Source organism: Balearica regulorum, chromosome 2, assembly GCF_011004875.1.
Source record: "Balearica regulorum gibbericeps isolate bBalReg1 chromosome 2, bBalReg1.pri, whole genome shotgun sequence".
Lineage (NCBI taxonomy): Eukaryota > Metazoa > Chordata > Aves > Gruiformes > Gruidae > Balearica > Balearica regulorum.
Window position 1 is genome coordinate 29,498,521 of NC_046185.1, and position 27,730 is coordinate 29,526,250.

Below are 27,730 nucleotides of genomic sequence, written 5' to 3' on the forward strand. Positions count from 1 at the left end.
TCTCCTATAATATTTGCAGTGAGTACTGGGAGATACGGATTTTTAACAGAGATGGTTGTGAATGAAGTAATTAGCTGATATGTAACAGTAATGTGTGTATATAGTTTTCAAGGAAATGGGAACAAATTAGCAAACCCATTTTCACCCAAATAGGTAGTTTTGCAAGGGATAAACTTTCACACTATATAAAAGTATGGAATGGGAAATGGTTGTTTAAAAGCCAGTTTGAGAATGAGATGTGTATATCTTCAAACTACCCTAACTTTGAAGGATGCGATGTTGATTTGTGTGTCAAAAAAACAAAGAAGGTGCTCATTTCGAAATGCTAAGACACACAGAGCAAGATCTCACTGGTCCTGTAAAATATATGAAGTAGCTGGAAAAACAGCTAGTTACTCTGCAAAGCTGTTCTGCCTTGTTAGTTGAGACAGTTTTGTAGCGTGATAGTGGTAGAGTGCCACAACTGTGTGTTGCTGCTTGTGTCTTTGCTTCCTGGTCGCAGGCCCACTTACATTTTCCAATATTAAATCACTTGCAGAATGTAAACTGCAGAAAATAAACATTACAAATTGAATCCATTTTCTACTTCATACTCTTAAGAGTCCTGAAACCTGAAATGTGAGAAATAGAGCACTCTTCACAACTAAAATGCAATTTTAAGTCCCACTGAAGATGTGCAGAAAAACAATGGTAAAGCATATGGACTTCAATATTGCTCAGCATATATAGGGTTAATAGTATTGACAGTTTATTATCTATAGGCTTTCCCATCAGTGCATTGCTAACGTTTGTGGTAGAAAAAAAATATTCCTGCATACTGTACTACCAAAATGTTATATTTTCTATTTGCAAAAACATCTATTAAATATGCCATACCATACCCTAATATAATGCTTTAAAACATACTTCAGAAAACACTGATTCTCAGTTTTTGAGGTGCTCATTGGTAAAAACATTTATATGGCAGAGATCTTTTAATTGGCTTGCCAGAAGGCATTAGGGTAAGGAAAGAAAAAGGACAAATAGAGAGGTCGTTGTACAGAGGAAGAGTACAAATGGGAGCTAAAAAATATAAAGAAGATGGGCTCTTTGTGCAAACTACTGCATTTTATTTGAATGTAACAATGTTGTTTTGATATGAGATTGTGGTATGGTCACCATTTGAGCAATAAGGCACCAGTTAACTGGATAATATCAAGCTAAACTTCCACACAAGTGTATGTGCCTGGGTGGATTCTCTTCTCCAACTGATTAGTCTGAGTTTGTAGGAATAGAGCTAGCAAAAGTTACTACATCTTATCTACCCGTTGTGGTAGATGCAACATGTGCCTAGAGAAATACAATATATATCGTAGCAAAGGCTTCCAGAACCTTTACTCAGACCTCAGGAGTCCACTTGCATGGATTCCAACTTGTGCATGAGACCCAGCATGGTCAATATTGCAGTATTACTAGATCACATCAGCTATCTGCTATTCTCAACAGCTAAACAGAGCTTTCCTGGAAGCACACTAACATTTAAACAGGGGAGCGACATTCATTTGTCAACATCCTAAAGAGGAACAGTACACATAGGTATGTTGCTCAATGGCATCGAAAGGCAAAAGAGGGCCTCCAATGGCACCTGAAGAACCAGCAAAGGAGTGCATAATACAGAAGCAATCACAGAGATATTATCTCCCATTAACTTAGTTTATAGACCTAACTTAGAACTTATTAAATTTTCACAAAACCATGCACTCAGTTACTATGCACTGCAAACTGCATTGAATTCTAGTTGTAGCAGATTAACGCATTATGCACCAGCCTCCCTGTAGTTAGACAAGTCCTGTACTTTTCCGGTTTATTTATCCCTTGCCTGTACGAATATTTGAATGGAGAGCTAAATCCAGGATCCCCATGCACTGAACAGAGGATATACAATGAGATCATTATCGTATTAAACAGAAAGCTGCTTGGTGCTTAAGTAGTTCATCATTGGTGTTCTTCAAAGAACTGGCCATAAGCATAAGAACGGGGATTAGGAATGATACAACTCCTGCTGTAGCCACTAAATCATACTATTTAGCGGATCTACTGCAGGCTTCCTAGCACAGCTCTTGTAAAGCAGTTCATTTCTGACCTCAGACATTTCTTGGCTTTGGTTCACGAATTTAGAGCCCATCTTGAACAGTTTGGCAAAAACATTAACCCTCTAGCCCCATTAATATAGCTTCAAATTTCTGTAAATATTCATAGCCAATTAAAAAAGTGGATTATAAAGTCCTCAGGGAACCATCATTTAAAAATTACCCTGTGTCAAATATTCTAGGAAAGATATTTATTTGACCTTGGACAAACATGAGAGACAGGTAACTGCCAGCTATTATTTCACAGAGTCAATACAGGTGGGAAACTACTTAGTGGATTCTTAATATAAACACAGTTTTGATCCAAAAAAGCAATGAGTTCCATATTAAAAGGAAGGAAAAATATAAGTTGTTTTACAGGAATCTGTTGACTTCTATAGGGTCATTCGAACAACTGGATACTTGCTGTTTATCTTGCACATTAATGCATGCCTGTATTATTGGGCTTCAGACTATGAAGGACTTGGCAGCACTAGATGGGTGTATGACGGCAAAGGAAACATGTAAGTCCTTTTCTCTTGCAAGAGATTTTTGTTGATTTTGCTCCTTCCTGCATCCCTCTCCTTTTCCCATGCCTTCACTTGCAGGGTATGCCCTTACTTTACAAGTGCTTGGATAGCAAAGTTGTAGCATTGACTGCTGATTAGCAGCTTTCATAACTAACACATATTTGGAGGGCAGGTGCAGTAAATAATCAGTTTACCACTTTCAGCTTTTATAGGTTGATGAGTTAGTGCTAAGCACTAACTTAGTTAAACATTTAGAAAGTAAGTTAAACTTACTGATTACATATGCACATGGGAACTGTTGGAAGGATTGCAGAACAATCCCTCAAATGAATCAGAGGCACAGACTTTTTTTCTGCCGCACAGCATTGCATCATTAAAATGTAACATTTCCTCTAAACACCATGGTGATTGGTCTGAAAAAAATCCACCCACTTTCTCTGATCTTTTGTGAAGGTCATGCTTAAACATGTGGCAGAGTGTCTCCAGTGGGAAGGCTGGCACGCTTTTCCGTAAACTCCTTGTGACAGCAATAGGCTGGGTGATAAATAATGATATTCATTAAGATGATGGAGAGTAAGCAACAGAAAATAGCAAACTCAAAATATATTTTGTGTGTAGTTATATAAAAACATATCTAGTAGGTTCAGATGTATGAACATTCATTCCTTTCAAAGGCCATAAGATAGTTAAAGACACAGAAGCTCAAGTTGTTCATTAATTACGTTCTTTGCAAAACCAGATATAATATACTACTGCTGTCGTAATTCATCCTTTAAACAACTTTTCACATTTCTTTTGGAGACATGCTCCTCTTGCTTGTAATTTTGTCAGACTTCACAAGTTTGGTGTGAAGTCACTGTCTTGAAGGGCAAGAAAATAGCCTTTGAGAGTAAAACACACTTTGGGTAAAGCAGCATTCATTTTTTATAATTAGGGTTCTCTCAAAAAAAAAATGACATGGCTAAAGTTTCCGAACACCACTAAAATACACAGCTTGAGTGCTGCAGTAAGACACACGCAAGCAGGCTCATGGAGCTCAGTGGGACCACTTATATAAGTGAAGTTATACACAGGTATTTATTCGCAGGATCAAGGCTTCCAGAAATCTGACAAGAAAAATGCAGAATGAATTTCCATTATAGCTATTTTTGTTAATGTCATTCTTGGGAATACTTACCTCATAATTAAAAAATAAGGTAACTAAGACTGAGCAACCTGAAAGCTCTGAAAGTAGAGCACTTCCTCAGTCTTCAAGTTTTTAATGTTTCTTCAGAACAGCCTAGAGAACAGGCAAGAAAGTCTTCCTGTTTTTCACGAACAAGAATATTTTACATTTCGCTCAGGAAAACGATTGGTAGAAATTATTTGCTAGCTTGATCACAGACAATGCAGTATTGCCCAGAGGCAATGGTCAGGTTTTTTAATATTTTATGATACCTTTTCCATGAGGTGACAAAAACACTTCTCAAATGATGTCACACTGAAATCAGATGGGATTTAGGGTGGAATATTTTATAAACAATAATAATAAACTGATAATTCAAGGTCTGCATTAAACTGAGATGCTGAAATAATATACATATTAGAATATATCCATGTGAGCCTCATTAAGCCATTAATCAACCTCATCTTGACGTTGCTTGGTGAATGTATGACTTTTTATTCTTTTGCCTGTATCTAACTCATACTGCATTATATGGTGCCATGTACATGAAACCCCAAAGAGTATCCCATGTTGAGCTACATTTCATAAAGTATAGCTTGGTATACCACTAGCAACAAACACCTTCTGTATGGGATAATCATTGCCTTAGAGAATCAGGCATGACATATTCTCTCATTGTCAAATATTTGGGGTTTTTTGACAGAGGGGCATTGTGTGGACATTAGTTATTATTGGAGATCCAATGTGAATTTAAACATATCAGACAAGGTACTTCTAGGTATATTCATTTCTCTGGAAAGCAGAAATTGAGAACAATCCAGGAAAAATCTGTCAGAAAAAGTGACCAGAACTGCAGTATATATTATGGCACAGCAGTGCAGATGTAATTTCCTTTCGCACAGCAATCAGAGTTCCCAATATTTGAAGCAAAATATGCCATCAGTCTCATGTAGAATGGGAATACATTGAGAAAGAAGACAAACATAGCTTTTTAGATAATTAAAAAAAAAAGTAAGCAATTTCACAAATAAATCAAAATTCTAGTGGTCTCACATTACACTGACCCAAAGCAAATGATCTGGTACTGATTTAGTGGCATGAATGTTTTATGTAGAATCCCTGCTGTGTCTGTAGAATGTTGCTAGTTCTGACCAAAACCAGTTCTTAAAAATGTGAACACTTGTAGGATCATTTTTTTTCCCTTTCCAGGCTAAAAAAGAATACAGAGACAACAGTTTCCCTTATCAATTTGATTTTATATATATATATATATATATATATATATATGTTCCTGAGCAGGCATACTAACTGGTGAACTTCAATTTATAACTAACAGCTGTACACAGCACTCAAAACACAAGCAAAATTATCAAAGTAGCTCTTTTTGCAAATTTCTGCTAGCTGCATTTTTTTCCAGCTGGTGTCCAGTCTCTAAAATGTTAACGCCAGTCCAAGAGGATTTGTGGTCTTTTCTATGGCAGCCTTCAATCAAAGCCTGAGATGCAAAAGGCAGTCAACTTTACCCCCTTGCAACGCACTTAAATTAGCCACACAGGATGGTCCCAGCATTAAAACTGCACTCATGAGCTTGGTGTAATTATGCAGACAGATCTCAGGCTCCCCTAATGCAGAAGGATAGCATCCCTGATGCAACACCATAGTGTAAAGCCTATGTAACCACGGCAGCAGGATATTGAAAAGGTCTCTTAATTATACCTAAGTGATCAATTTAAAATATATACGTTTATTTACAATCTAATTTAACTATCTAAGTAAGAGTTTGGTCTCCCTAATTCCTCAGGAAAATGGACAAATCCTCTAGAAAGGGATTCAAGGCAGGAATGTAATGTCATTGATCTGAATAGTCCCATGGAAGTATCTGTCTCTTTCATCACTGCCCGTAACAGTTTACAAGGGCAAGTAGTGACAGGACAAGGGGTAATGGCTTTAAACTAAAAGAGGGTCGATTTGGATTCGATGTTAGAAAGAAATTCTTTACTGTGAGGGTGGTGAGACACTGGCACGGGTTGCCCAGAGAAGCTGTGGATGCCCCCTCCCTGGAAGTGTTCAAGGCCAGGTTGGATGAGGCTTTGGGCAACCTGGTCTAGTGGAGGGTGTCCCTGCCCATGGCAGGGAGGTTGGAACTAGATGATCTTTAAGGTCCCTTCCAACCCAAACCATTCTATGACTCTATAAGGGAAACTAAAACCAGGGAGACGAAATTCCCATGCAAACCCCCCAGGTCAGCATTAAATTTAGGCAAAACAAATCATTCCACTTTGCTCATGGTATATTTCTTCTGCTGTTTGCAAGTCATCCACAAGTACTCTGCAAAATTCTACAGCATATTTATTAATCAAGGCATCTATTTGCATCCTGATGATGTTTCTGTATAGCTTGCTGCCTTCCTGCTCTGGGCACAGACTTAGTGGATATCTTGAAGTCCCAGAAAATGGTCACCGTATGTGTCTAGAACAGCTCTACTTCTTGGTATGCATTGCCCAATACACAGTAAGACTGACATATCTTAAAAGGTACCTCGTGGCTATCAACTATACGTTGCACTTGCAGTAGGTCTGATGCGTCCACTCGCAGTGCTTGCGATAACACAGGCAGTTTTGTGCCTCCAGACAATTGGTGAAGGCGTAGCCCAAGTCGGGCATGTCAGACCTAATGCTTTCAGACCTCCTGCTCGCAGCCATACTTTTTAGATAAAAGCTTTGTAGTTACACAACCCTGTCTCAGATCATCATACCCACAGCTGCCTGATGAATAAGTCACTCAAGAAAAAGAGGTACCAAGAAGGAGGTCATTGGAGTGCCAGTTTATAAAGGGCCCTTCTTTACTCTGCTTAAACCCATCCTGGTTGTAATCTGAGAGGAGTCAAACGTGACAGCCCTGAAATAATGCTTCCCTGGGCTGAAATGAATGTGTGAATACCACCTTAAAAGCTGATAGCCACGTGCACAAAGATTTGATTTACCTGTATTAACCAAAACCGTGTAAGGAGTTTAGCGTATTCTGAAATGGACTTTTATGAAAAAGAAATTTCTATTGGGATAATATTACAAGGTATCTTATTTGCAGTCTTCCTGAATGTTTTCATACCTAGGACTTATTTTAGGGAAAAATCTAGTAGTTTGATTGCCTGAAGGATAAACATACTCTCTGTGTTGTGCAGAGAGAAAATCCCTTTCTTGTCTCATGTTGTTTGCTTCAACAGTAATTTTGTAGCAGGGTAGTGAGCCCTATGGTGAGCAGTGATGGTTTCCAGGCACTAGCTAGTAGGAAGCAGGGCTGCTAATACTGTTGAAATAGGAGTCTGGTTTTTCTGGCTTTCCTTAAACAAAATTTACAATCTCATTTCTCCCCTTCTTAGGGAAAACAAAAAGCTGCTTTATAGTTCAACTGTGTAACTTTCATTTCAGATTAAAATAAAAACAATAAAATGCATAAATGGAGAAAATATAAAGCCTGTGCCTAAGAGATAGTGAATATCATGTGACTTTTTGCCAGTAGAAAGTTTCTTTTGAAGTAAAATTACAGAAGAATATACTGTATTAACTACATCTTCAGAAAAGAGTGGGCAGATCTCACATATTTTGGATATACAGCAGTGCAAAGAGGAAGGTGACCCCTAAATTCCTTTGAGGAGCTGCTTTCATTCTTTGTAGGCATTTCCAGAATGAAGATTATATTGCCTATCATGGTGGACTTAGCAAGCTTGGCATCCAAGGCCATTGAGGGTGAGGGAGCTGGTTAATTACTTTCGTTTCCTATAGTAACTAGCACAGAAGTAATGTTAATTTCTTTACTTTTATATTCATAAATTATACATGTTACGAGCACTACAGCATTCTCAGTTATGGCAAACGAATGTAATATTAATATGCTTTATATGATAATTCTCCTCAGATAAGCTAGAGACATCATTTTATGCTTACATCTGCAATTCTTCCAAAACAGATCTGAGACTTTTTCTTACTATTTATTTATGCTACAGAAGTCGAAGAGAAAGCTGCCACTTATGCGTACTTTGCTGGAAGTATGCATAGGTGATGATTTTTTTTGAACCCAAGTGAAAATATGATGGTGGTGAAATCTAGCTATTCATTTTGCACCCCTAACAAGGAAAAATGATATGATGGCAGATTTGCAATGAATTTTTTCACTTAAGGATTCTGAATTAAAACAGCCGGTTTGGGCTGTTAAAATCTGAAACTAGAAAACTATGGTAAAAGTGTTCGCTGTTATTGCATTTCATTAATTTGCAACCAAAACAAAAGTGACTTTGTAATGAAAAGCAAAAATCGATTGTTTGGTAAAGCCTGACATTATAGGTGAAAGATTTGGAAACACTTTGAAGTGATTTAAATAAAAGCCCTCATTGGAATTGGTTGTTTATTTTTTCATATTTGCGTAAAACTGACTCACTCCCCAATTGTATTGTTACATAGACCATTTATTAATAGGAGTGGAGGTCATATCTTAATAAGAGAGGAGTTTAAAAGTGGAAGCCACCAAATTTAAATGTACATCTGAAGTCTGCAAGCAGATCAGATTTCTCAGATTCAGAGTAGGCCTGAGAAGATGAATGCAAGACTGTCTGTTTCAAAACAGACATCTCCAGAAGTATTTCTTCTGTGGTTTTTTTAATTTCAAACTCAATAAAATTAAAAAAAAAAATAGAAGGAGTCTTCATTGCTTCAGAAGCAATAGTCATAGATGAAATAATAGAAAAATCTTATTGTACAATTAAGGAAAATGAACTTCCACTCCTAATCATTAGCAAAGCTGAAGTCTGATTGTACAGAGACTTAGGAAGTCAAATTCTAATTGATAGGAGGCCTTTAAAAATATTCTTAAACCAATTGCTTGTTAGCTCAGAGAAGAAGGAAATGATAGCACATTCATGATAATGATTTGAACTAATTAATCCCAGCTGCACAATATGGGGGATGCTGCATTAGTAGTGGTGCCATGTTCTAGAACAAAAGCTCAGAGATGCCAAGGCACTTTATATATATATATACGCACACACACATATATATATATGAAAGTTAGTATGAATATCCTCAAAAAATTAAAAAAAAAAAAAAAAAGTCTATCCAGGTCCTGTGTTGTTTTCATAAACGGGTGCTGTCATACTAATGGAAATACACTGCTTGAACGCAACAGACTCTGTCATGCACAATACCGCATTCGCTGGTAGCATTCTAACACTGTAATGTCCACCTTGGCAATTTGTTACAGAAGTCTTCTGTAATGCTGCATAGAGTTACTGGAGAACAGTAAGTAACTGCTGCATTTCCCATATATTCTTATTTTGCTGTCAGTGAGAACATTCAGCTCAATATGATTTACATAACTGTATCATTTGTAAAATCATAACCCTTTATAAAAAAATGCTGAAGGCCTTTTGGACTGAAAGGTATCACTGAAACGCCCAACTCAGGAAGGTATACGCTGAACTTCAACCACCTAAGTACTTATAGTCAATAACAAAAATGCTGTCTGTATCCACAGGTATCTGAGGTGTTACTACTGGGCAGTTCGTACTTTAATCACCATCGGTGGCCTTCCAGAACCACAAACCCTGTTTGAGATAGTTTTTCAACTGCTGAATTTTTTCTTGGGTGTCTTTGTCTTCTCCAGCTTAATTGGTCAGGTACATCAAGAAAGCAATAACTAGATACGTTCAAATTACTGTAATGTAGTGATAATATATTCAATTTAATGAAGTTTAGTTCTGGGAAAAAGTTTAGCTTCCATCTGTATGTCCCTCTACTTAAATGTCATCCATACTTATTCTTCTGACAAATACACGTGTTTATTCAGTTCCCAATTTTGTAGCTCTTTGGCACAAAAGCTAATTTAAAGCCAAGACTCTGCAGGACACAGATGATTCTTGAAAGTATGTATAATTTCTTTTTTTCTTCCTCACAGCCAAGGAGACAGTTCCTTAACATTCACACTATATTGTTGAATCTCATATAAAAATTATAATTGTAGGTATGATATTAATATGTACAAATTATTGAATAAGTCACATTTGATACTACTGCCAATATAATGCTGTTAATGGAAATCCCATGATTTTTGACTAGAATTCTACTCTCTTCCATAAATTACAATAGATCTGTTAACCTGAAAATTAACTGTTTTCTATTCATCTTGGTTCTCATTTGGCAGGAGGAAAAAAAAAAGCCCATAGCACAGCAAATCAGTTATATTTCCAAATGAATATAACTGAAATATTTCTGGCTTGTAACTATTAAACTTGGGCTTTAGATCCATAGGTTTTCAAATACCTTGCCTACAGAAAAACAAACGCCACGATTTCTATTTGAGACTGTGTCTTGAGATTCCTGTAGAAATCATTCCAGACTTTTTGATTTGTACATGTCTGTTATTGGAAGAATTATTATGAAAAAATAACTATGAGAACTGAAATTTATTTTTTATTTTGAATATAGGATTCGAAAAGTTCAATCAAACAGTTAAAAATTGCATATCACTTGCTGTTTAGAAGTGCAAGAAGAGACAATCATCACAAAAAGGCTCTTGCCTATAGGGTTTAAAATTCATCCACAAACACGAATTACCAAAAAGAAAACAAAGTAGTTGATATAAAATATTTCTTCTGGAAAACTATTGAATTCAAGTATATTGGATTAAACTTCAGAGTTTGCATATGTATGATTTTTTTCTAAACTGATGTAACTGTCAATGAAAGCACCATTCCCCAAGATTCTGCAGATTAGGTTTTGTAACCCGTATAATCATTTGCAGACTCAGACCTTAAATCTTAACACACAAACAGCTTCACTGCAGTTTGGTTTAATTCCTGTTTACAAAGAGGTCTTAAAATTACTGAGTTATTCCTGATTTAGCACACTTGTCTAAAAATTGTTATTCCTACTGCAATCAATTGCATCTCTGTAATAAAGAGAAGAATTCAGCCCACCAACACACTAATCCTTTGCCACTGCAATATGAAGCCATTCGACTAAAACATGTCTATAGTTACGGTTTTGAAGAAGGAATATCTATCAATATTAACTCATCCGCTTCCTAAAAAGCTCCTGCACTGAAATCTGCAAGGACAATTTCCAGCCCAAAGGGCATTTTTAGGACTCAACTAGATTCACTTAACTATTTAAACAGTGACAAGATCTTAATTCTAGTGGTGCCAGCTGATGTTATTAGAGAAATTTAGTCCAGTTTGCTTCACTTCTGACTTGCATTGCACACCAAGTGCGGAATAGCTTTATTATGTTTTGTTAAGAAAAGCATTATCTATATTTTCATCCATGTCCAGAAATATGAGACAGAGGAATAAGCTAAAATCCACAAATTATTTCTTTAAAATTGTAAATGTAGACTTTCCAGTACAATTGGATTAAATCTGTAATGCTTCTGAAAAAGCAGATGAAGCACCTATTCAAAACATGCAGCTGAATGTATAATTAATCAGTGATTTTGTAAACAAGTGGGTTTTTATGTGTTGTTGACAAGATATTCAAATCAGGGCTATTTTTGTCCTGAATGTGTAGTAAGACCAACTGATGTTTGCAGATGAGAGATGTAATTGGAGCAGCTACAGCAGGACAGAACTACTACCGTTCCTGTATGGACAACACTGTCTCCTATATGAACACTTATTCTATTCCAAAAATGGTCCAAAATCGTGTTCGAACCTGGTATGAATACACGTGGGACTCTCAGGGAATGCTGGGTAAGGCTTTCCAATTCCAGTTACGTAACAACTCCAAGTGAGAGCGGTTGTATAGATACAGATATAGGGTGAAATTCACATTTCTTTTCTGAATTGCATGCAAGAAGTGAGGAGGGTTTTCAATTTACTTTAGAAAAGAAAGAACTCCAAAGGAATACGATGCTTACGATTTCACAAATTCTGTTAATTTATATAATGTGCTGGTTATAACTTTAGACAAGATATGTAACTTATAAGACAATATCTTAGTAAAAACATATTAGCAGCTTCCTCATTTGAATTCATAATTGCTAGAATAGCTCCATTAAGTTATTTTTTTGTACAATGTTCATTTTCGTGGACATTCTTTCATTCTTCCTTTGTATTTTCTCACTAAGAGTTCACTTGTTTTTTTGTTTTACAGATGAATCAGAATTACTGGAGCAGATGCCAACCAAAATGCAACTAGCCATTGCAATTGATGTGAACTTTGCCATTGTCAATAAAGTTGACTTATTCAAAGCAAGTAGTTTTACAGGAGAATGCAGAAATGCGTGGTATTCCTGAGACAGAAACTTTGTTTTGTGCATATTGCAACACTGAAGAATATGTTTGTTAACATGCAAAGCAAAATAGATCTAAGAAATATTTCAGTCAATGGAGACATGTGAGGACAAAGCGAAGTACCTGCCTTTGAATCTTTTGTGTCAAAGCAGAGATTAAAAAAAAAAAAGCAAATGAGATTAAGACACACTCACAGTCCTGTTGTATCGACATATTAAAGCTGATGTTATGGTCAGACTCTAAGTGATTTCAGAGTATAACTACTCTCAAGAGTCAAACATAGAAGAATGTAATTTTAATACAGTTCACTTGTCTTGCTGTGTACCACTTAGCACTCCCCGAAAGATCACTGGCAACATAACTTTGATATAGTGAATGCTTCTCTTTAGTAACTTTTTGTGCAAGGGAGCTTTCTCTTTGTTATCATGATGTTTTTCCAGAGATAAAATTTAAATGTGGTACTTAGATTGGATTTTTAACAACAAAACCAGGGAGACACTGCATTTTTAGAAGTAGTCTCAACATACAGTAACCTTAACACTAATTTGTTTGTTAGGATAATTGAAAAAACCCCACATGATATCTCTGTATAAACATTACATATCTTCACGGCTTCCACCACATTTGCTGAAGACATGGAAGCCATAAATTCATACCAGCATTTGATATGTTCTGGTTTGGTTTTCCCCTGGATCAGTAAAAAAAAAAAAAAAATCACATAAGAGACCCATAAAGCTCTGAACATAGCACTAACCAAGCTTCCACAACAAATTTATGTGTACAGAAGCTTACTTTGTAAAAAACGAAGAGATGTTCAACCTAAAGGGAACTTTATAAGTATCTGAAATGACGATTCTTTCAGTCTTTGCTCTGAAAGCTGATCCTTATGATGTTTTGAGTTTGCATTCCACTTATGAATCCCTGGATCATTCATGTGTTGTTGGGTTTTCCTGCCCAGTGTTAGCACTAATAGTCACTTGTGTTACTGAATTAATAGAGCAATCAATTCTAACTATTTTAACAGGGGTGCGATACCCAGATGATATATGACATGCTGCTAAGGTTGAAATCCATTGTGTATTTGCCTGGTGACTTTGTCTGCAAAAAGGTGAGCATTGTTGTCTCTTTCAAATAATAATTACAGTATGTATTTTAGAAAAAGAGTTCAGATATCAGTCAACAGTGTCTTTTAAATAAGATTAATCCTGAGTGAATTACATAGCATAAAACCAATTAAGGTACTCTGTGTATTATTAACAAATGTGCTCTCAGGTTTCAACCTAGAACAAGACAATTTGGATTTTATTACTTACATTATTGAACATAAAATTATAGTAATATGGGAAAGTATTTAATGTAAATATGGATTATCTAATGATAAATCATTAAGTTTTAATATTGATCTTGGCCTACCTTCAATCACAGCTCTGAGCCATCTCCAGACTTCCAGCTGAATGCTGTCACACAGTCCTTTAGCAAAGACATCTATCTTCTCTTAGCATTTTGGCTCAAACGTGGCCTCACAGTAACACAGGAAGATAGATTAGCTTCCGACCAAGTGAACCCAAGTCTCTTTTCAAAAGGCACGTAACACCCACAGGCAGTGTTGGATGTAATTAAAGCATGGGGGAGGATGAAGTATCAATACTGGTACTGTTCTGCCAAGTGACCCACAGCCCATACCACACACAGAAGTGACCACCAGAATCCCTTGACTGGTTTTTAGCAGTTCTGGTCCAGGATCTTCTCTAAGGTGCTGCTCCCTCCAAGAGTTAAGCATATGATCCTCTTCCCAAATGCCCAGTTAGTCCCACTGACTCCAGAGTGTAGGAAGTTAAACATTTGTGAATGCACTGAAAGATCAGGTGTGCCCCTTCAAAGACCAATCCCAGAATTACTGTTGGCTAGGAAGGCTGGAAGAGTAGTTTGGTGTGTTTGCTTGTGCAACGCACTGCATGAAAGGATCTTAGACTGCAGCTGGGACTCTATCACAACACAATAAGTGACAGTAACAGATTCAAGGTCTTGATCCTGCAGTCAGATGCAAACAGTTCTCCAAAAGGATAGATTACAAGAAATGGAAGTATTATTTTATTCTAGCTTGATTCAGAGCTAAAAGGCCACTCACTTGTATAGATCTACTATGTGGCCAACAACCACAGTAATCCTATAAGTGCTGTAACATGTAGTAGGGAATAAACCCCTGTTGGAACTACCTCCTCCTTGGTTGTATGTTGGCCTCATCGTACTTTACAAAAGAGGTTCTGACATGCAGGCTTGGAGGCGCAAGGGAAGGGATAGGAAGCACAAGCCCTACGTTTTCAGTTCTGGCTTTATGCTGTTGCCTTTTCGCTTTTAAAATGAAATTGCTGTTTTGCTTCAGTTACTCCAGCTGCACGATTAGAAAAATATTTATTTGCCTGTCTTATTGAGGTGTTGTGAGGACTGTTATAATCATGGTTGCGAAGTCCATTGTATTTCTCTAGTTTGCCTGCTTTTTATTGTATATTGCATGTCATGCTTTGAATCCTAGTAGATCATGTGAAGGATAATAAATAAACTAATAATCCCTTAAACCATCCAGTGGTTACATAAAAGTAGATAAAGTTTTGAATTATTGTTTATTCTTTTTTTTCTTTTAAATTAGTAAGTGATGATTAGATATAATAGTGTAAAAACTGAAGCTTTTTTGACCATGAAGCATAGGCTTTTTTGGTATTTCTCTGTTAGTAAATATGCTGCTGAAGGACTTTAGTTTCCACCAGAACAGTTGATGGAAGTGACTGCTACAACCCTGATTGATTATTATCTAGTCTTCTTTTTCCAAGCTGGCCTAGATGGTATTATTTCTGTTCAAATATTGTTCCATATCACAGTTAGGTCTGCCAAAGTCAGTTCTTGAGTTTGTGGTCAGTGCTAGGAAAAGTGGTGCAAACATTTATTTCTCCATAATACCCATAAACCTGTTCATGAGAAAGTGGAAAGATAAAGAACAGTTTGTCAGATTATTCTAACAAAAAACCCTAAAACACTGCTCTGCTAAAACATGAGATCTTTATATATTTGTGTGCCCAGGGAGAGATTGGCAGAGAAATGTACATCATTAAACAGGGTGAAGTTCAAGTCCTTGGAGGCCCTGATGGTACCAAAGTCCTGGTTACACTAAGAGCAGGAGCTGTGTTTGGGGAGATCAGGTAGGTCCATTGCTATTTTTAACACTTTCTTTGGAACTGGTCAAATAATCCATGGTTGTTTAACTTCTCTGTGGTAACCATGATGGCTACCACAGGGAGGCTGGAAAGTTGGTAGGATCAACCAAGATGACACTGAGCAAGAAGATGAAGGTAAGTGAAGGAAAATCTAAGTGAAACATCAGAGACTAATTTGGCAAAACCTGAGACCAGTGTTTTGGGTGATGTGCACAGGGATATACAGACAGATTTCTCCTTCAGCATTTAAAAGATTTAGCGCATCTTCCTGTTCTGAGGTCTGCAATACAGCAGGACCAAATGCATTTTATTGCCTGTACAGTGAGACTAAGTGCCCTTACACAGCAGATGGTAAAAATTATAATTAATTTCCAACAAAGGAGATAAAAAATCTAAAATAGCAAATAAGCCTGGTTCATTTAGGAGCTAAAGTAGGGACTAAGTTGCCAAAAATCAGGCGTCCACATTTGAAACTGTATTTGTTTAAGACCATACAAAACAAGAAAAAGGCTGGCAGACTAGATTTTGGGGTATGAGCTTATCTGGAGGAGAAGATTTTTCTCAGGTGGTTACAAATGTTTTTTATATTCTCCATGTGCTTGCTATGCAAAATTCATTAACTCTTATGGGCCATGTTCCCCAATTAGCCAACCAAGTGCTAGATTTTTGGCACTGCATCCCCTGCTGAAGTTGGCCTGAGGAAAAGTAATAAAATACATGTGCTGCTGCATGTGATAAACGGGATTCTCGATTTCCTCCAGCTGCCTTCCTGTTATTGTTAATCCTCTTGCTGGTAACTTTAATCTGCCTTTGGAAAAGCGATAATCAGCTCTGTGCCAGTTTTACGTTTATCTTCTACTTGTGTCTCCCTTTGTGGTAGGGGAAACATTCACGTTTATCCAGTGACGTGTGTACAGAACTTGCTTAGACCTCAAGTGGAAAACACCTGATATATCCCATAGATATAGACCTTTTTCATTGAGTGGGAAAGTGAAATTATATCAGCTCTTTGAGACAAGGTTATTCGAAAGGTATTTCTCTGTGTGACAATATAATACCTGAGCAAAGCCTCAAAACAAAATGCTGTATTGTAAGTTTTGTGGAAAGGCTGAGAATGCGCTGGTTTTCAGTAAGGGCTGAATAATGAGAAGATACAAGAAAAAGCTACAGCAGCCCAGATATGTAACACGCACATAGTTTTCAATTATTTATTAGTCTTGTAATTAGAGCAAGGACTTTATTTTAAACTGAGAAATAATAATGATTGGTTGCCAAACAAAGAAGAGATTTTCAAACTTTTGATCTAATACAGGCGAGTACTTGTTTCCACATGAGAAATACACAGTGGCCTGTAAAGATTCATTTCTTTACAGAAGAACGTGTTACTCTTCACATAATTGCTCCTGTGGCCATTAAGACCCTCAGCAATGCTATAACCTTACACTTCTAGTCTTGTTTTATTCATCAGTGACCTACTGCGGCAGCATACCAGCTCAGACACATGTAATTTGCATATAAATGACATGCAGTGGATAAACTTGAGGAGAAAATACACAGCAACTGGCAGACATCTCCAAAATTGAAGAAAAGCAAAGACGTGAAGCACTAAGTGTATCGGTAGCGATTTATTCTCTTCCTTGTGGCAAATAATGTTAGAAAATAATGAGTTTGTATAGTACCTCTCTATATAAGTTTTGTCAAGGTCTTCTGAATACTGTATAGCAGAAGAAAATGAAAAAAATATTCTTTAATGGCTGAAATATTGCTTCATTTAGCACATCCAAGTTTTCCCCTCAGTATTCATAGCATGGTTATCACCTGTTATCAGACTGATTTCCTTCTGATTTCTGATTCAAGATGTGTTTAGAGAAATATGTCAGCTTCATTCTGAGTGGTTTAACTATATGATTTATAAGACACTTGCTGTTTAATTTCACTATGTTCAAACTGCGTGTAAATGATGCTTAAAAAGCCTCTGAGGGCAAAGGAGTTGAAGAAAACAAAAAATGTTTATTTCAAAAAATTTCCCTGAATCTAGAAGGCCAATGCAAGACTAATGTCAAACAAGTCCTTTGCCAATTTCATCCTTGAAAATTATTATAGAAACAGATTAAGAAATAGGAGTTGCCTTCCAATTAACATCTTACCCTCATTAGTACTTTCCTGTATAGATAATATCAGTTTGGGGAAGCAAAATAATCTCAGAATCAGAGGCAAACAGATTGCTGTCTTAATGAGAGCCTGTCTGCACAGACAATTGAGAAAGAGAGAAATTCAACTATAACACAACACTTCATTAGCCCAGATAAATTTACACTTTAAGCCAGATGTCCTCATTCATCCATTTTACTGTTATTTCACTGGAACAATTTCCTATCAGAAAATGGTAATTCTGGAAAAATTAAAATGTTTCTCCATTTTTGACAGGAAAGATCTCTAAATGTTGGGTCTCAGCTTTAGCCTTTCTGCTGTTTTGTAACTTTATTTTAAAAAATCAAAACTAAAGGGAGTATTTACCTTTGTGAAAGATTACATTTCCTACTTTGTCCCAGGATTTCCTACAAAGTGGCAGCTGATAGTTTCAAATGAGCTGTGCCCTTTGGTGTTTGTCATCCTGCTCAGAAGCAAGATCCGGACCTATTTCCCTTTCCTGACTTACCAGTTCTCTCCATAAGCGCATAGGTGCCGAGCCGAGCCGCCACAGCCCTGCACGTTCAGCTAATATGCATGCCATTCACTGGATCAACTTGCTAATTTCAATGAACAGCAGCTTTCTACAGAGATCAGCTATTAAAAAATATAATAGATAAGCTGAGTCATCGCTCTGACAACTTTATACCTCTAAATCAAATTTGCTAGCATAAGAATTCAAAAGTTATTATCATGTACTAATATTACAGCATTTCAGGCTAACAAGTGGAGTAGAAAATTTCTCTTTTAACGTAGATATTATCAAGAACCATTGCAAGGCAAAAGTAGTTGTTTTAAAAAATTTGGAGTATCATGTAACTCTTAGCACACTAGCCAAAACAGATTCAATGATGAAGTCCGTAACACTGTCGTTAGTCAAAGATTATTCTGTTTGAGCAAGGACTGTCTGTCTTGTAAAATTCACCTCACATCATCACCATAATGAAAAAAGTTGCTCTCTTTAGTCCTAGTCTGCCTCAATAAAATGAGCTTTCTGTTAGGAAAGCCTGAAAATGATTGTTCAATGACTTGTTGAGAAGTGATTCATCAGAACTCAAAAGCTGTTTGCAATTTTCTTTAGCTGCTTTTCTTATTGTGCAAATAGTTTTATTCTACCTGAGGAATTGTACAGAATTGTTTAAAGAGAAGATGATATACCACATTTTCAGTTTGAGTTCATATATTGATTGCTATCTTGGGTTCCAGAAAAACACTCTGTGTGTGTGTGTGTGTGTGTGTGTGCATCTGTGCGCAGAAAAATAGCCTTGTACACAGAGTTGCAGAGGTCTTATACTGTCCTTTATAAATCAAATATATTATCTGTATGATCTAATATTTATTAATGTGTTCTATAAATATATCTAATATTAAACCAAATATTTTTATATCCTTGAATAATATTTTGAATAAGTATTAATTCATGTTTTATTGGGTCCAGACTAGCCTTTATTAATAACTTTTAAATTTAGAGATTGCTAAATATTCTCTAAAAATATTAACTCACTGGGAAATATTTAAGGGCCAGATTTTAGGGTGGATCTCCATCAATAGTGATAAAACAATTTTAGTACAAAGAGCAAAATGCAGCTTCTCTTATATATCACCCCAGCTGAGAAGTAAAGTCTCTTCATTTAATTTGCTTAATGCAAGATGAACATTTATTTTTCATTTGTACAACATCTAATTTTTATGTGGATATCCTTCCTATGGGCAACTGCTGCTTGTTAAACTGTTCTAATGCCTCACTTTCAAAACAAAATAGCCTTCTTTGCCTGGCAGACACATTTGTAACTGTCAGCTTGAAAGTCCTTCCTAATCCATATCGTTCAACTTGCCAACATTCAAACGTGAGATATGGTATGTAAGAAAACTGAAAACCAGAGTCCCACAGAAGTTATTCACTCAGGAAAATTAAAATTCTTGGAGAATCATTCATTCATTGTAAATAAGTCTTTTAATAATAACAGAATTGTGCTGCTCTACTTCTGATGTAAATCATTTTCAACACTAAAACTGAGGAAAGGACAATTTCACACAAGGACTAAAACAAATGGAGTCCTTGTAGTGGGGGTCTCTTGGGAGAAATATCTATCTAGTAAGACTTTTCTCAGTCCTTAACATCGACATATGCCTGACCAGTAGTGACAATTTGCTTTCCTGAGGCAAGAAGATATTTCTAATCTCAACTGCAAAGGGACTTTGCAGAACATCAGAGCAGTTGGGTACGTAAGTGAGTTTTACAATGACTTCAATGGAGAATCACCAGCAAAGAGATTCCTCACTAGGGCAAGTAACGATGTGACTGATGATGTTTATTTTCATTCCAGCCTATTAGCTGCAGGTGGAGGAAATCGAAGGACTGCCAACGTGGTGGCTCATGGTTTTGCCAATCTTTTCATTCTGGACAAGAAAACACTCAATGAAATCTTGGTGCATTATCCTGACTCAGAAAAACTTCTCATGAAGAAAGCAAAGTATGTCCTAATAGCCGTTTTAAAATCACATTATTTAGCTGCAGAATGGACAGTTGTGGCTTGTGGACAGATCTGCATTCCTTTCTTGGAAGAGTAATTGATGTAAACACATTTGTCTTTAGAGGTCAGACTTGCTTGGTAGTATCTAATGGAAGCCATGGTCTTGGCAGGGATTCCAAGGGTTGTGGAAATGTGGTAAGTAAAATGAAGTCCTGGATGTAGTTGTCTTCCCCATTGTATTTAAGGTAACAAAACAAATAGGAGATACAGATGCATGTAAGGACTCTTTACATAGTCAGGAAAGAAACTGTAGGACAGATGTCAGTTAAGGAGGTAGGTTTTCAAAGATGCATCCAAATACTCACAATGAATTCTACAGAGATATGCTTCAATGCACCCACAGACCCGTATGTGTTTCCAAAACCTTAAGCAGTAGTTAGGAATGGATTTAAAGTAAGGTTTGACAAGATAGATTAGAAAGGTGTGCATTTTGTTCAAAAGGATTCTGAAATGGGATTTCAAACCTAAACTGCTTTTCACCTTGTTTTGGCTGTAGCTTGCTAGGATCACCATTTCCCCAGCTTTGAAAGGGCAAAATATTGTCAGATTTTGCCATAAAATTGTGACCTTGCTACCTTGCAAAAGGTCCAAATACATGAAACAGTTTGTCATTAGTGTACTTACGCACTCCTGTTGTTCTCAGCTGTTGCCTTGCATTGCTATCCAAGGTTGGAAGGTTGCTCCCAGACTTGAAATTCCACCAGAGAAGACTAATCATAGCACAGGAGTGACATTTTGTTTAAGGAAGTGCTAGCAGATGGTTGCATTCAGCATGTTTCAACAGCCCTGGCTGTCAAACGACAGTATCTTAAAGAATCATCACATCCCTGAGGAACAAGGAACCTAGGCACAGAAGGGGCTGATTGCCCAATTTTCAAAACCAGCATCAGCAGGTAGAAAGGTGGAACAAATCGACTGACTGATGGTCCCCAGCATTTATCCTTCCTGACTTTTCTCCAATTTCTTTCTAAACAGTTGTACAATCATCATTACTTGTTATGCCTGTCTCTGTCTCACACTTCCTTCTGCTTTCTTGCCCACCCTAATCATATCCTGCCAAGCCATTAAATTCTGCTTCTTCGAGGTAGCCTCCAGATAGATGGATAATAATTATCCATCCTTCATATCTGCACTCCTGTTTGGGCCCCCAAAGCCCTCTCTAGATATCAGCCTAGATATAGGACATCCTGTTTAATTTTAAAGATATGCAGTACCTGCCCTGTGCTGGAGGCCATGTATTCTGCTCACCTGTCTAGGCATTCACTAATTCTTCCAAAACTCCTGTGCTCTATGTATGGTCAGCCATGTCTCTAGAAAAACTAGGCACCAACAGGAGATTTGTGTACTGTTTTGATAAAGATTGCAGTTATGTTCAGTTTTGGAATTAAGTTATCAGTTGCTCTGCCCTGGAATGTTTACTTCGAATTCTCTGTAGAATTGCATTCGCCATCCCACACCTTTAAAGGGCTCCTTGAAATAAACTCAAAGGAGTCATTTAAGCAAGCAATCAGTTCCATTATCACCTGCCTGATAGTCACTGTGTGGTCTTTACATAATAAATCCATGCAAGCTGCTGAAGTGTACTTTTTAAATACATGACAATAAAACTTAAAAAAAGTAAAATCTTTACTTCTGAAATTCCCGAAGTTACAAAGTACAAGATGCTGGAGAAAATTATAGTATTATGGGATTTACTGTACTTCAGATTGCAAGTATAGTCCTTGTTCATAAAAAGCCTTAAGTCAGGGCTTTTGCAAGGATAGAAAAGTTGCCTTGAAAACTGAACAGTAACCTAATAGAAATTGAAAGCATGGGAACCCTCTGCTTTTCACTCATTCCATCTATCTTGGAACTGTCATCTAATCTTTACCCTCATCGTTCATTCTCACTTCTTGTCGTTATGGTTGCAAATCAGTACAGCTATGGAAGGGTGTGAAAATCTAGTCTGCTACATGATTGGCGGTAATTTTTATATCTTCAGTGTGTCTTCTTCTACTGAAGAAGACTAAAAATAAGTACCACTGTCTAACCTGACCTATGAGAGATGAGCCATGGTGAATTAGTTTGATAAACTATTATTTCCACAAGCATCATCTGGACTCCAAGTTGAGCGCTAAACATTCTCTGAATTTGCATGCAGAAAGCCAGGTAAAAGACTTCTAACTCAGGTATGAGGCATCTGTCCTCCATAGTACTTCTCACGTTATAAAACTCTCGTTTGCTTTGTGACACCTTAATAATTTGAACTTGTGATTGTTTATTCTCCAGAATATAGGTAAGCAATTAACTGCTCGTGGCTTGGATGGACGTACTCTTTGCTGGGTAAAAAGTGGCTGGATGGCCAGACCCAAAGAGTTGTGGTGAATGTAGTTAAATTCAGCTGGTGGCCGGTCACAAGTGGTGTTCCTCAGGACTCAGTTCGCTTTAATATCTTTATCAATTATCTGAACGAGGGGATTGAGTGCACCCTCAGTAAGTTTGCAGATGACACCAACCTGCGCGGAAGTGTTGATCTGCTGGAGGGCAGGAAGGCTCTACGGAGGGATCTGGACGGGCTGGATCGATGGGCCAAGGCCAACTGAACGGGGTTCAACAAGGCTCAGTGCCGGGTCCTGCACCTGGGTCACAACAACCCCATTCAACACTACAGGCTTGGGGAAGAGTGACTGGAAAGCTGCCTGGTGGAAAAGGACCTGGAGGCATTGGTCAACAGCCGGCTGAATATGAGCCAGCAGTGTGCCCAGGTGGCCAAGAAGGCCAACAGCATCCTGGCTTGTATCAGAAACAGTGTGGCCAGCAGGACTAGGGAAGCGATTGTCCCCCTGTACTCAGCACTGGTGAGGCCACACCTCGAGTGCTGTGTTCGGTTTTGGGCCCCTCACTGCAAGAAAGACATTGAGGTGCTGGAGCGTGTCCAGAGAAGGGCAACAAAGCTGGTGAAAGGTCTAGAGAGCAAGTCTCATGAGGAGCGGCTGAGGGAACTGGGGTTGTTTAGTCTAGAAAAAAAGGAGTCTGAGGGGAGACCTTATTGCTCTCTACAACTACCTGAAAGGAGGTTGTAGCCAGAGGGGTGTTGGTCTCTTCTCCCAAGTAACAAGCGACAGGACAAGAGGAAACGGCCTTCAAGTTGCACCAGGTGAGGTTTAGATTGGATATTAGGAAAAATTTCTTCACCAAAAGGGTTGTCAAGCATTGGAACAGGCTGCCCAGGGAAGTAAGTGGTGGAGGCACCATCCCTGAAGGTATTTAAAAGATGTGTAGATGTGGTGCTTAGGGACATTGTTTAGTGGTTGGACTGGGCAGTGCTAGGTTAACGGTTGGACTTGATGATCTTGAAGGTCTTTTCCAATCTAAACAAATCTACGATTCTAACTCCAAATTAGAACTGTAGCCTCCAACTCTACCAGAGCCTAGGGTAAAACCCTTACCCTTTCCAACTTTGCTCTTGTCACTGGACCTAGGATAAAAAAAAAAAAATAATTCTGGAGAAGTTACCAGATTTTCATCCATAAATGTGACATTTTAGCTTTGCAGGAACTTTGCTCAGTTTCACAGCACTGCTGCATGTTCTCATTCCTTTCTGTCTCCAGGGTGCTGCTGAAGGAGAAGGGGAAACCTGCTCCAGGACCACCAGTGCAACAACCACGGGGCTTGGCCAGTCTGTTTGGGCAGAAACAGGAAACTCCAAAGTTGTTTAAAGCGATGCTTGGAGGCAAAGGAAAAGAAGGCCTTGCTAGGCTGCTGCAGCTGAAGAAAGAACGAGACACTCAGGTAGTATCACAGAAAACAGAGTAGATAATTCCAGGTGCTGAAGAGGGAAACACGAAAGATAAAGGGAGGGCCTGGGCGAACAGAGTAGATGAAAATGTAGCCTGTCTGCAATCAACAGCAAAAACTCCCAGTAGCTGAGATATAATCACTGTGCCTAATCTCTGTAAACACTAATTCTAAAATTTGGCTCAAATCTTCCTGGACCTGGACTCTATGCAGAGCAGAGCAAACAAAAGCAAAGGAAAAGCAAGGAAAAAAGCAAGCAAACAAAAATCCTCAAAGAAAGCAGGGATAAAATAGACTTTACAAAGACCCTAAGGGCATCTATCTTCTAATTTTATGTAACCAACACTAAATACAGAAATATCCTAACACAGTAATCTGATGCAGCTGACTCAAGCACATGGTGAACTTTCTAATTCAAAGTCAGATCTTGGGTTGTCACAAATCCTGAAGACAAAATTTAAAGTTTAGCCCACACAGCTAAAACTGATTAAATCTCTCATATATTGCACTTATGAGAAAATTATTTTAGTTGATGAAAAATAATTCCCACATCATACTCTGTTCTGAGAAATTTTAATAAGAACCTGCTCAGTTCTGCACATTTACCAAAAGGTGGCAGAATTCTTTTCTGTCTTTATAGCTGAACTATCAGTGTTTTTATTTATTTTTTTCAGTTGAATAAAGAACTTTGCTTACACAAATGACTACAACACTATGATCGGAACAGAAACATGGCTCAATTCAATGTGTATTTGTAAACCTAATAGCAAATGGGCCAAGGAACTGGGGCACTGGGCAATATGTAAAAATTTACATAACACTTTTTCTTTCCCTACTGGTGTAAGTACATAAAGGAAGGCAAGATCTAAGGAAGGGTTGCGTGCCCCAAAACGTGCCTGTTTCATCCTGCTGTATTAATAAAGAAGCAGATACTATCAGTTTCCACAAGCTTTTCCTAGGTTTTATGTTGACATTCTGATTCTGAAATTGCATTTTTCATTTAGAAACTGATTTGCAGCATCTAAATACAAATTTACATATGCTGCAGACATTAATCACAGTATCTGTGCTGTGCATTTCCAGTGCATATACAGCATAGAACTACTTCCTGAATTTCTTCTGCTGCATTGGAAAACACATAACTTCTTGTTTCTAGGAAACTCAGGCTAAACCAGAGAATAAGCCTGAACAAGAGGAGAAGCAGCCCACGGAGCCCGCGGCCTCATCTGCACCCCCTGCACAAAAGGAAGAGCCGAATGCAGATGCTAAACCACCTGCAGTTATGCACAGAACCACCACTAACGAGTCTCTGATCATTAGTATGTCTCCATCCCCCAGAGCAGAAGAAGGAGAGATCCTTAAAGTTGAAGTTAAAGAGAAAACAAAGAAATAGATGGTGCTTTGGGCTGTGGCCCCATCTGTTGTCTTGCTGAATTCAGAGGGCTAGCGTGACTTTGCTTTTGGGTACGAACGATTAAAAGTAGAGAGTACTCAAGAGAAATATCTACCCCAGCTCCTCCTCTTCTTTCTCTCCTCTCCTAAGTCAACTGGACAAATTATTTACATACTTACCTCTTAACCTTGAGCCTGAAGACAGAACTTCTCATGTAATAGGAATTAGAGCTCAGATTGTATTTCAGGACCACTTGTTTCTTGTTTGATCCATGCTCTCCTTTATCTCTTACTCCGTCTTGCTCCTGCTTCTCCTCTTCCCTCTCCTGTTTATCCTCGCTTTCTTATTGCTGTTCTTGTTGTTCAGTTGGCTCTCAATTTTTGTATGTGTTCTTTTCTATTTTCTTTTCTGGTTTCCTATAGTTATCCTTTTTCTTGTTACCGCCCTACTGTTACTGAGGTTACTTATGTTTCTCTCGATCTTTCTCTCTCCTCCCCTTATATTTCTAATCAACGACCTGCTTTTGTGACCAGGGTGGCTCAGTGCAGAAAGCTGCGGTGCTGTGTGCTGGGATGTTTTAGCTTTGGACAGAGGGCTACAAAGCAAAACCATTGTAAAAAAGATAAAATCACAAAATACACAATGGGGAAGCAAACTGCAGAATTATCGCCAGTGTTGTGAAAGCACGAGCATCTGCTCCAGTTGTCTTTAGTGAATAAATATGGCAAAGACTTAGGTATTGCTCCCCACCCCAGGGGTGACCTTTAACTTTGGGCTGCCCATTTATACGTTTCATCTTGTCAAGGGGTTGGGCATTAATAATGCCATCTGAAGAGCAAGCAGTTGATGCTAAGTTTTTGAAGAATCTTGGTATCAAAACCAGCCACTTTAAAAATAAAGGCTATTTATAAAAAGCAGGATTTATGCTTTCTGGCTCTGTGGTGCATAGCTTCAACCCATGCTCCAGTTGTTCACTGTGACTGATGGTGCAAAATGAGCCCCGCGCCCTATGGGGCTGAGCTACATCATACCTGTGAACTAAAGTAAACAAACCCCTTACCAGTGCCAGAGCTGAGAGGGCTACGGCTCTACAACTTTCTAACAAGGAGCTCCCACACTGCCAACCTGCATCAGCTCATCACAGAAAGGGATACAATATTAAACAAAAGGCTGAAGCTGCGTTTTAAGCTTAATTATCAATTACTTTTTTCACTTCTGTTGGTTTGCATCACCTCTCTCTCCCTATCCATTTTCAGTCCCCACTGGATGAACAGTTTGGAGAACTAAAGCCATTACACAGAGGCCAGGCCAAGAACTCGTAAGGGCAGGCCGCGCAGCTCCTCAGCTGACCAAGGCAGGCTCCACGCCAAAGCTAACCAGGCTGTATGTGATCTTGTGGGCTATGCATTCTGCAGGCCTGTTCTTTAAAGCCTTTGAACTTCTCTGATCACAGGAAAAGCCGACAGCCCTACCAGAATCAGTGGGAGCTTTGCCTGGGGGGAAAAAAAAAAACAAACCCAAGCTGGATGACTGAATTCCCTATGTTGTGCATTCCACGCGCTTAACATGACCAAGAACAAAATCTCTCTCAAAAAGAAAGTTGTCACATTAACAGTGAGGTCAGGGTTCAACTGCTACATGGGAAGAACCACCTTTATTTGTATGATATTTGTTACTTGATATGTGAGAAAAAAGAATGTTATAACAGAGGTAGAAAATGCTAAGATGCATCATAAAGAATTATTCATCTATTCCACATCGAGGAATGTCTCAATACAACCCCAAAATTAGAAATATTGTGGAAGTGCTTCACAAATGAGGCCTTCTGTGAATAATAATGATCCATTAATTCATTACAATATAGGGTTCTCACATCTTTTTATTCAGAGAGCATTGTCAAAACATTATGGAAGGGGGAAAAACACATAAACCCCCATATTTTAACATTTTTGTATTAAGAAGTAAAGCTTTCTCACTGCAAAAGATCCAATCCCCTTCTGCCTACACAAATGCTGTCAAGTAACTTCAAACATTTTCACTGTTGGCATATTTAAGGTAATCAATCACCCACTGACACATATTATAAAGCAAGGGCTGAGACTGCAGCAGCAAGCATTACACCGCAGCAACAGGGCATCCCACAAGTTGCTGCTTTGCTACAGCTCTTAACAGCTCAGGATTGCAGGAAATCTTGTCAGTTCTGTCTGCAAAATTAGTTATGCACAGCTCTTGCGTTCCTTAGACCCAGAATGGAAGAGCAGAAACGTCAATAATTGCAGATGATCATGGCCACACACAAGTAACACCCATCTGGTTTTCTCTACGTCTAGAGAGCAAGTCTTATGAGGAGCGGCTGAGGGAACTGGGGCTGTTCAGCCTGGAGGAAAGGAGGCTGAGGGGAGACCTGCCTGATCGCTCTCTACAACTACCTGAAAGGAGGTTGTAGCTGGCGGAGTGTCGGTCTCTTGTCCCAAGTAACAAGTGACAGGACAAAAGGAAATGGCCTCAAGTTGTGCCAGGTGAGGTTTAGATTGGATATTCGG

The 27,730-nt window shown here is 38.2% G+C and overlaps 1 protein-coding gene across 1 annotated transcript in view; it reads left to right on the forward strand.

Moving 5' to 3' along the window:
- The window catches only part of CNGB3 (cyclic nucleotide gated channel subunit beta 3), a 67,909-nt gene extending 42,722 nt beyond the window's left edge, over positions 1 to 25,187 (forward strand). The window contains exons 10-18 of the mRNA XM_075743764.1: positions 2,510 to 2,632; positions 9,330 to 9,471; positions 11,382 to 11,541; positions 11,945 to 12,042; positions 13,109 to 13,192; positions 15,160 to 15,278; positions 19,811 to 19,957; positions 23,608 to 23,788; positions 24,951 to 25,187. Of these exons, the coding sequence (XP_075599879.1) occupies positions 2,510 to 2,632; positions 9,330 to 9,471; positions 11,382 to 11,541; positions 11,945 to 12,042; positions 13,109 to 13,192; positions 15,160 to 15,278; positions 19,811 to 19,957; positions 23,608 to 23,788; positions 24,951 to 25,187 (1,291 nt within the window). The remainder of the gene's footprint in view (positions 1 to 2,509; positions 2,633 to 9,329; positions 9,472 to 11,381; positions 11,542 to 11,944; positions 12,043 to 13,108; positions 13,193 to 15,159; positions 15,279 to 19,810; positions 19,958 to 23,607; positions 23,789 to 24,950) is intronic.
- The last annotated feature ends 2,543 nt before the right edge of the window (positions 25,188 to 27,730 follow it).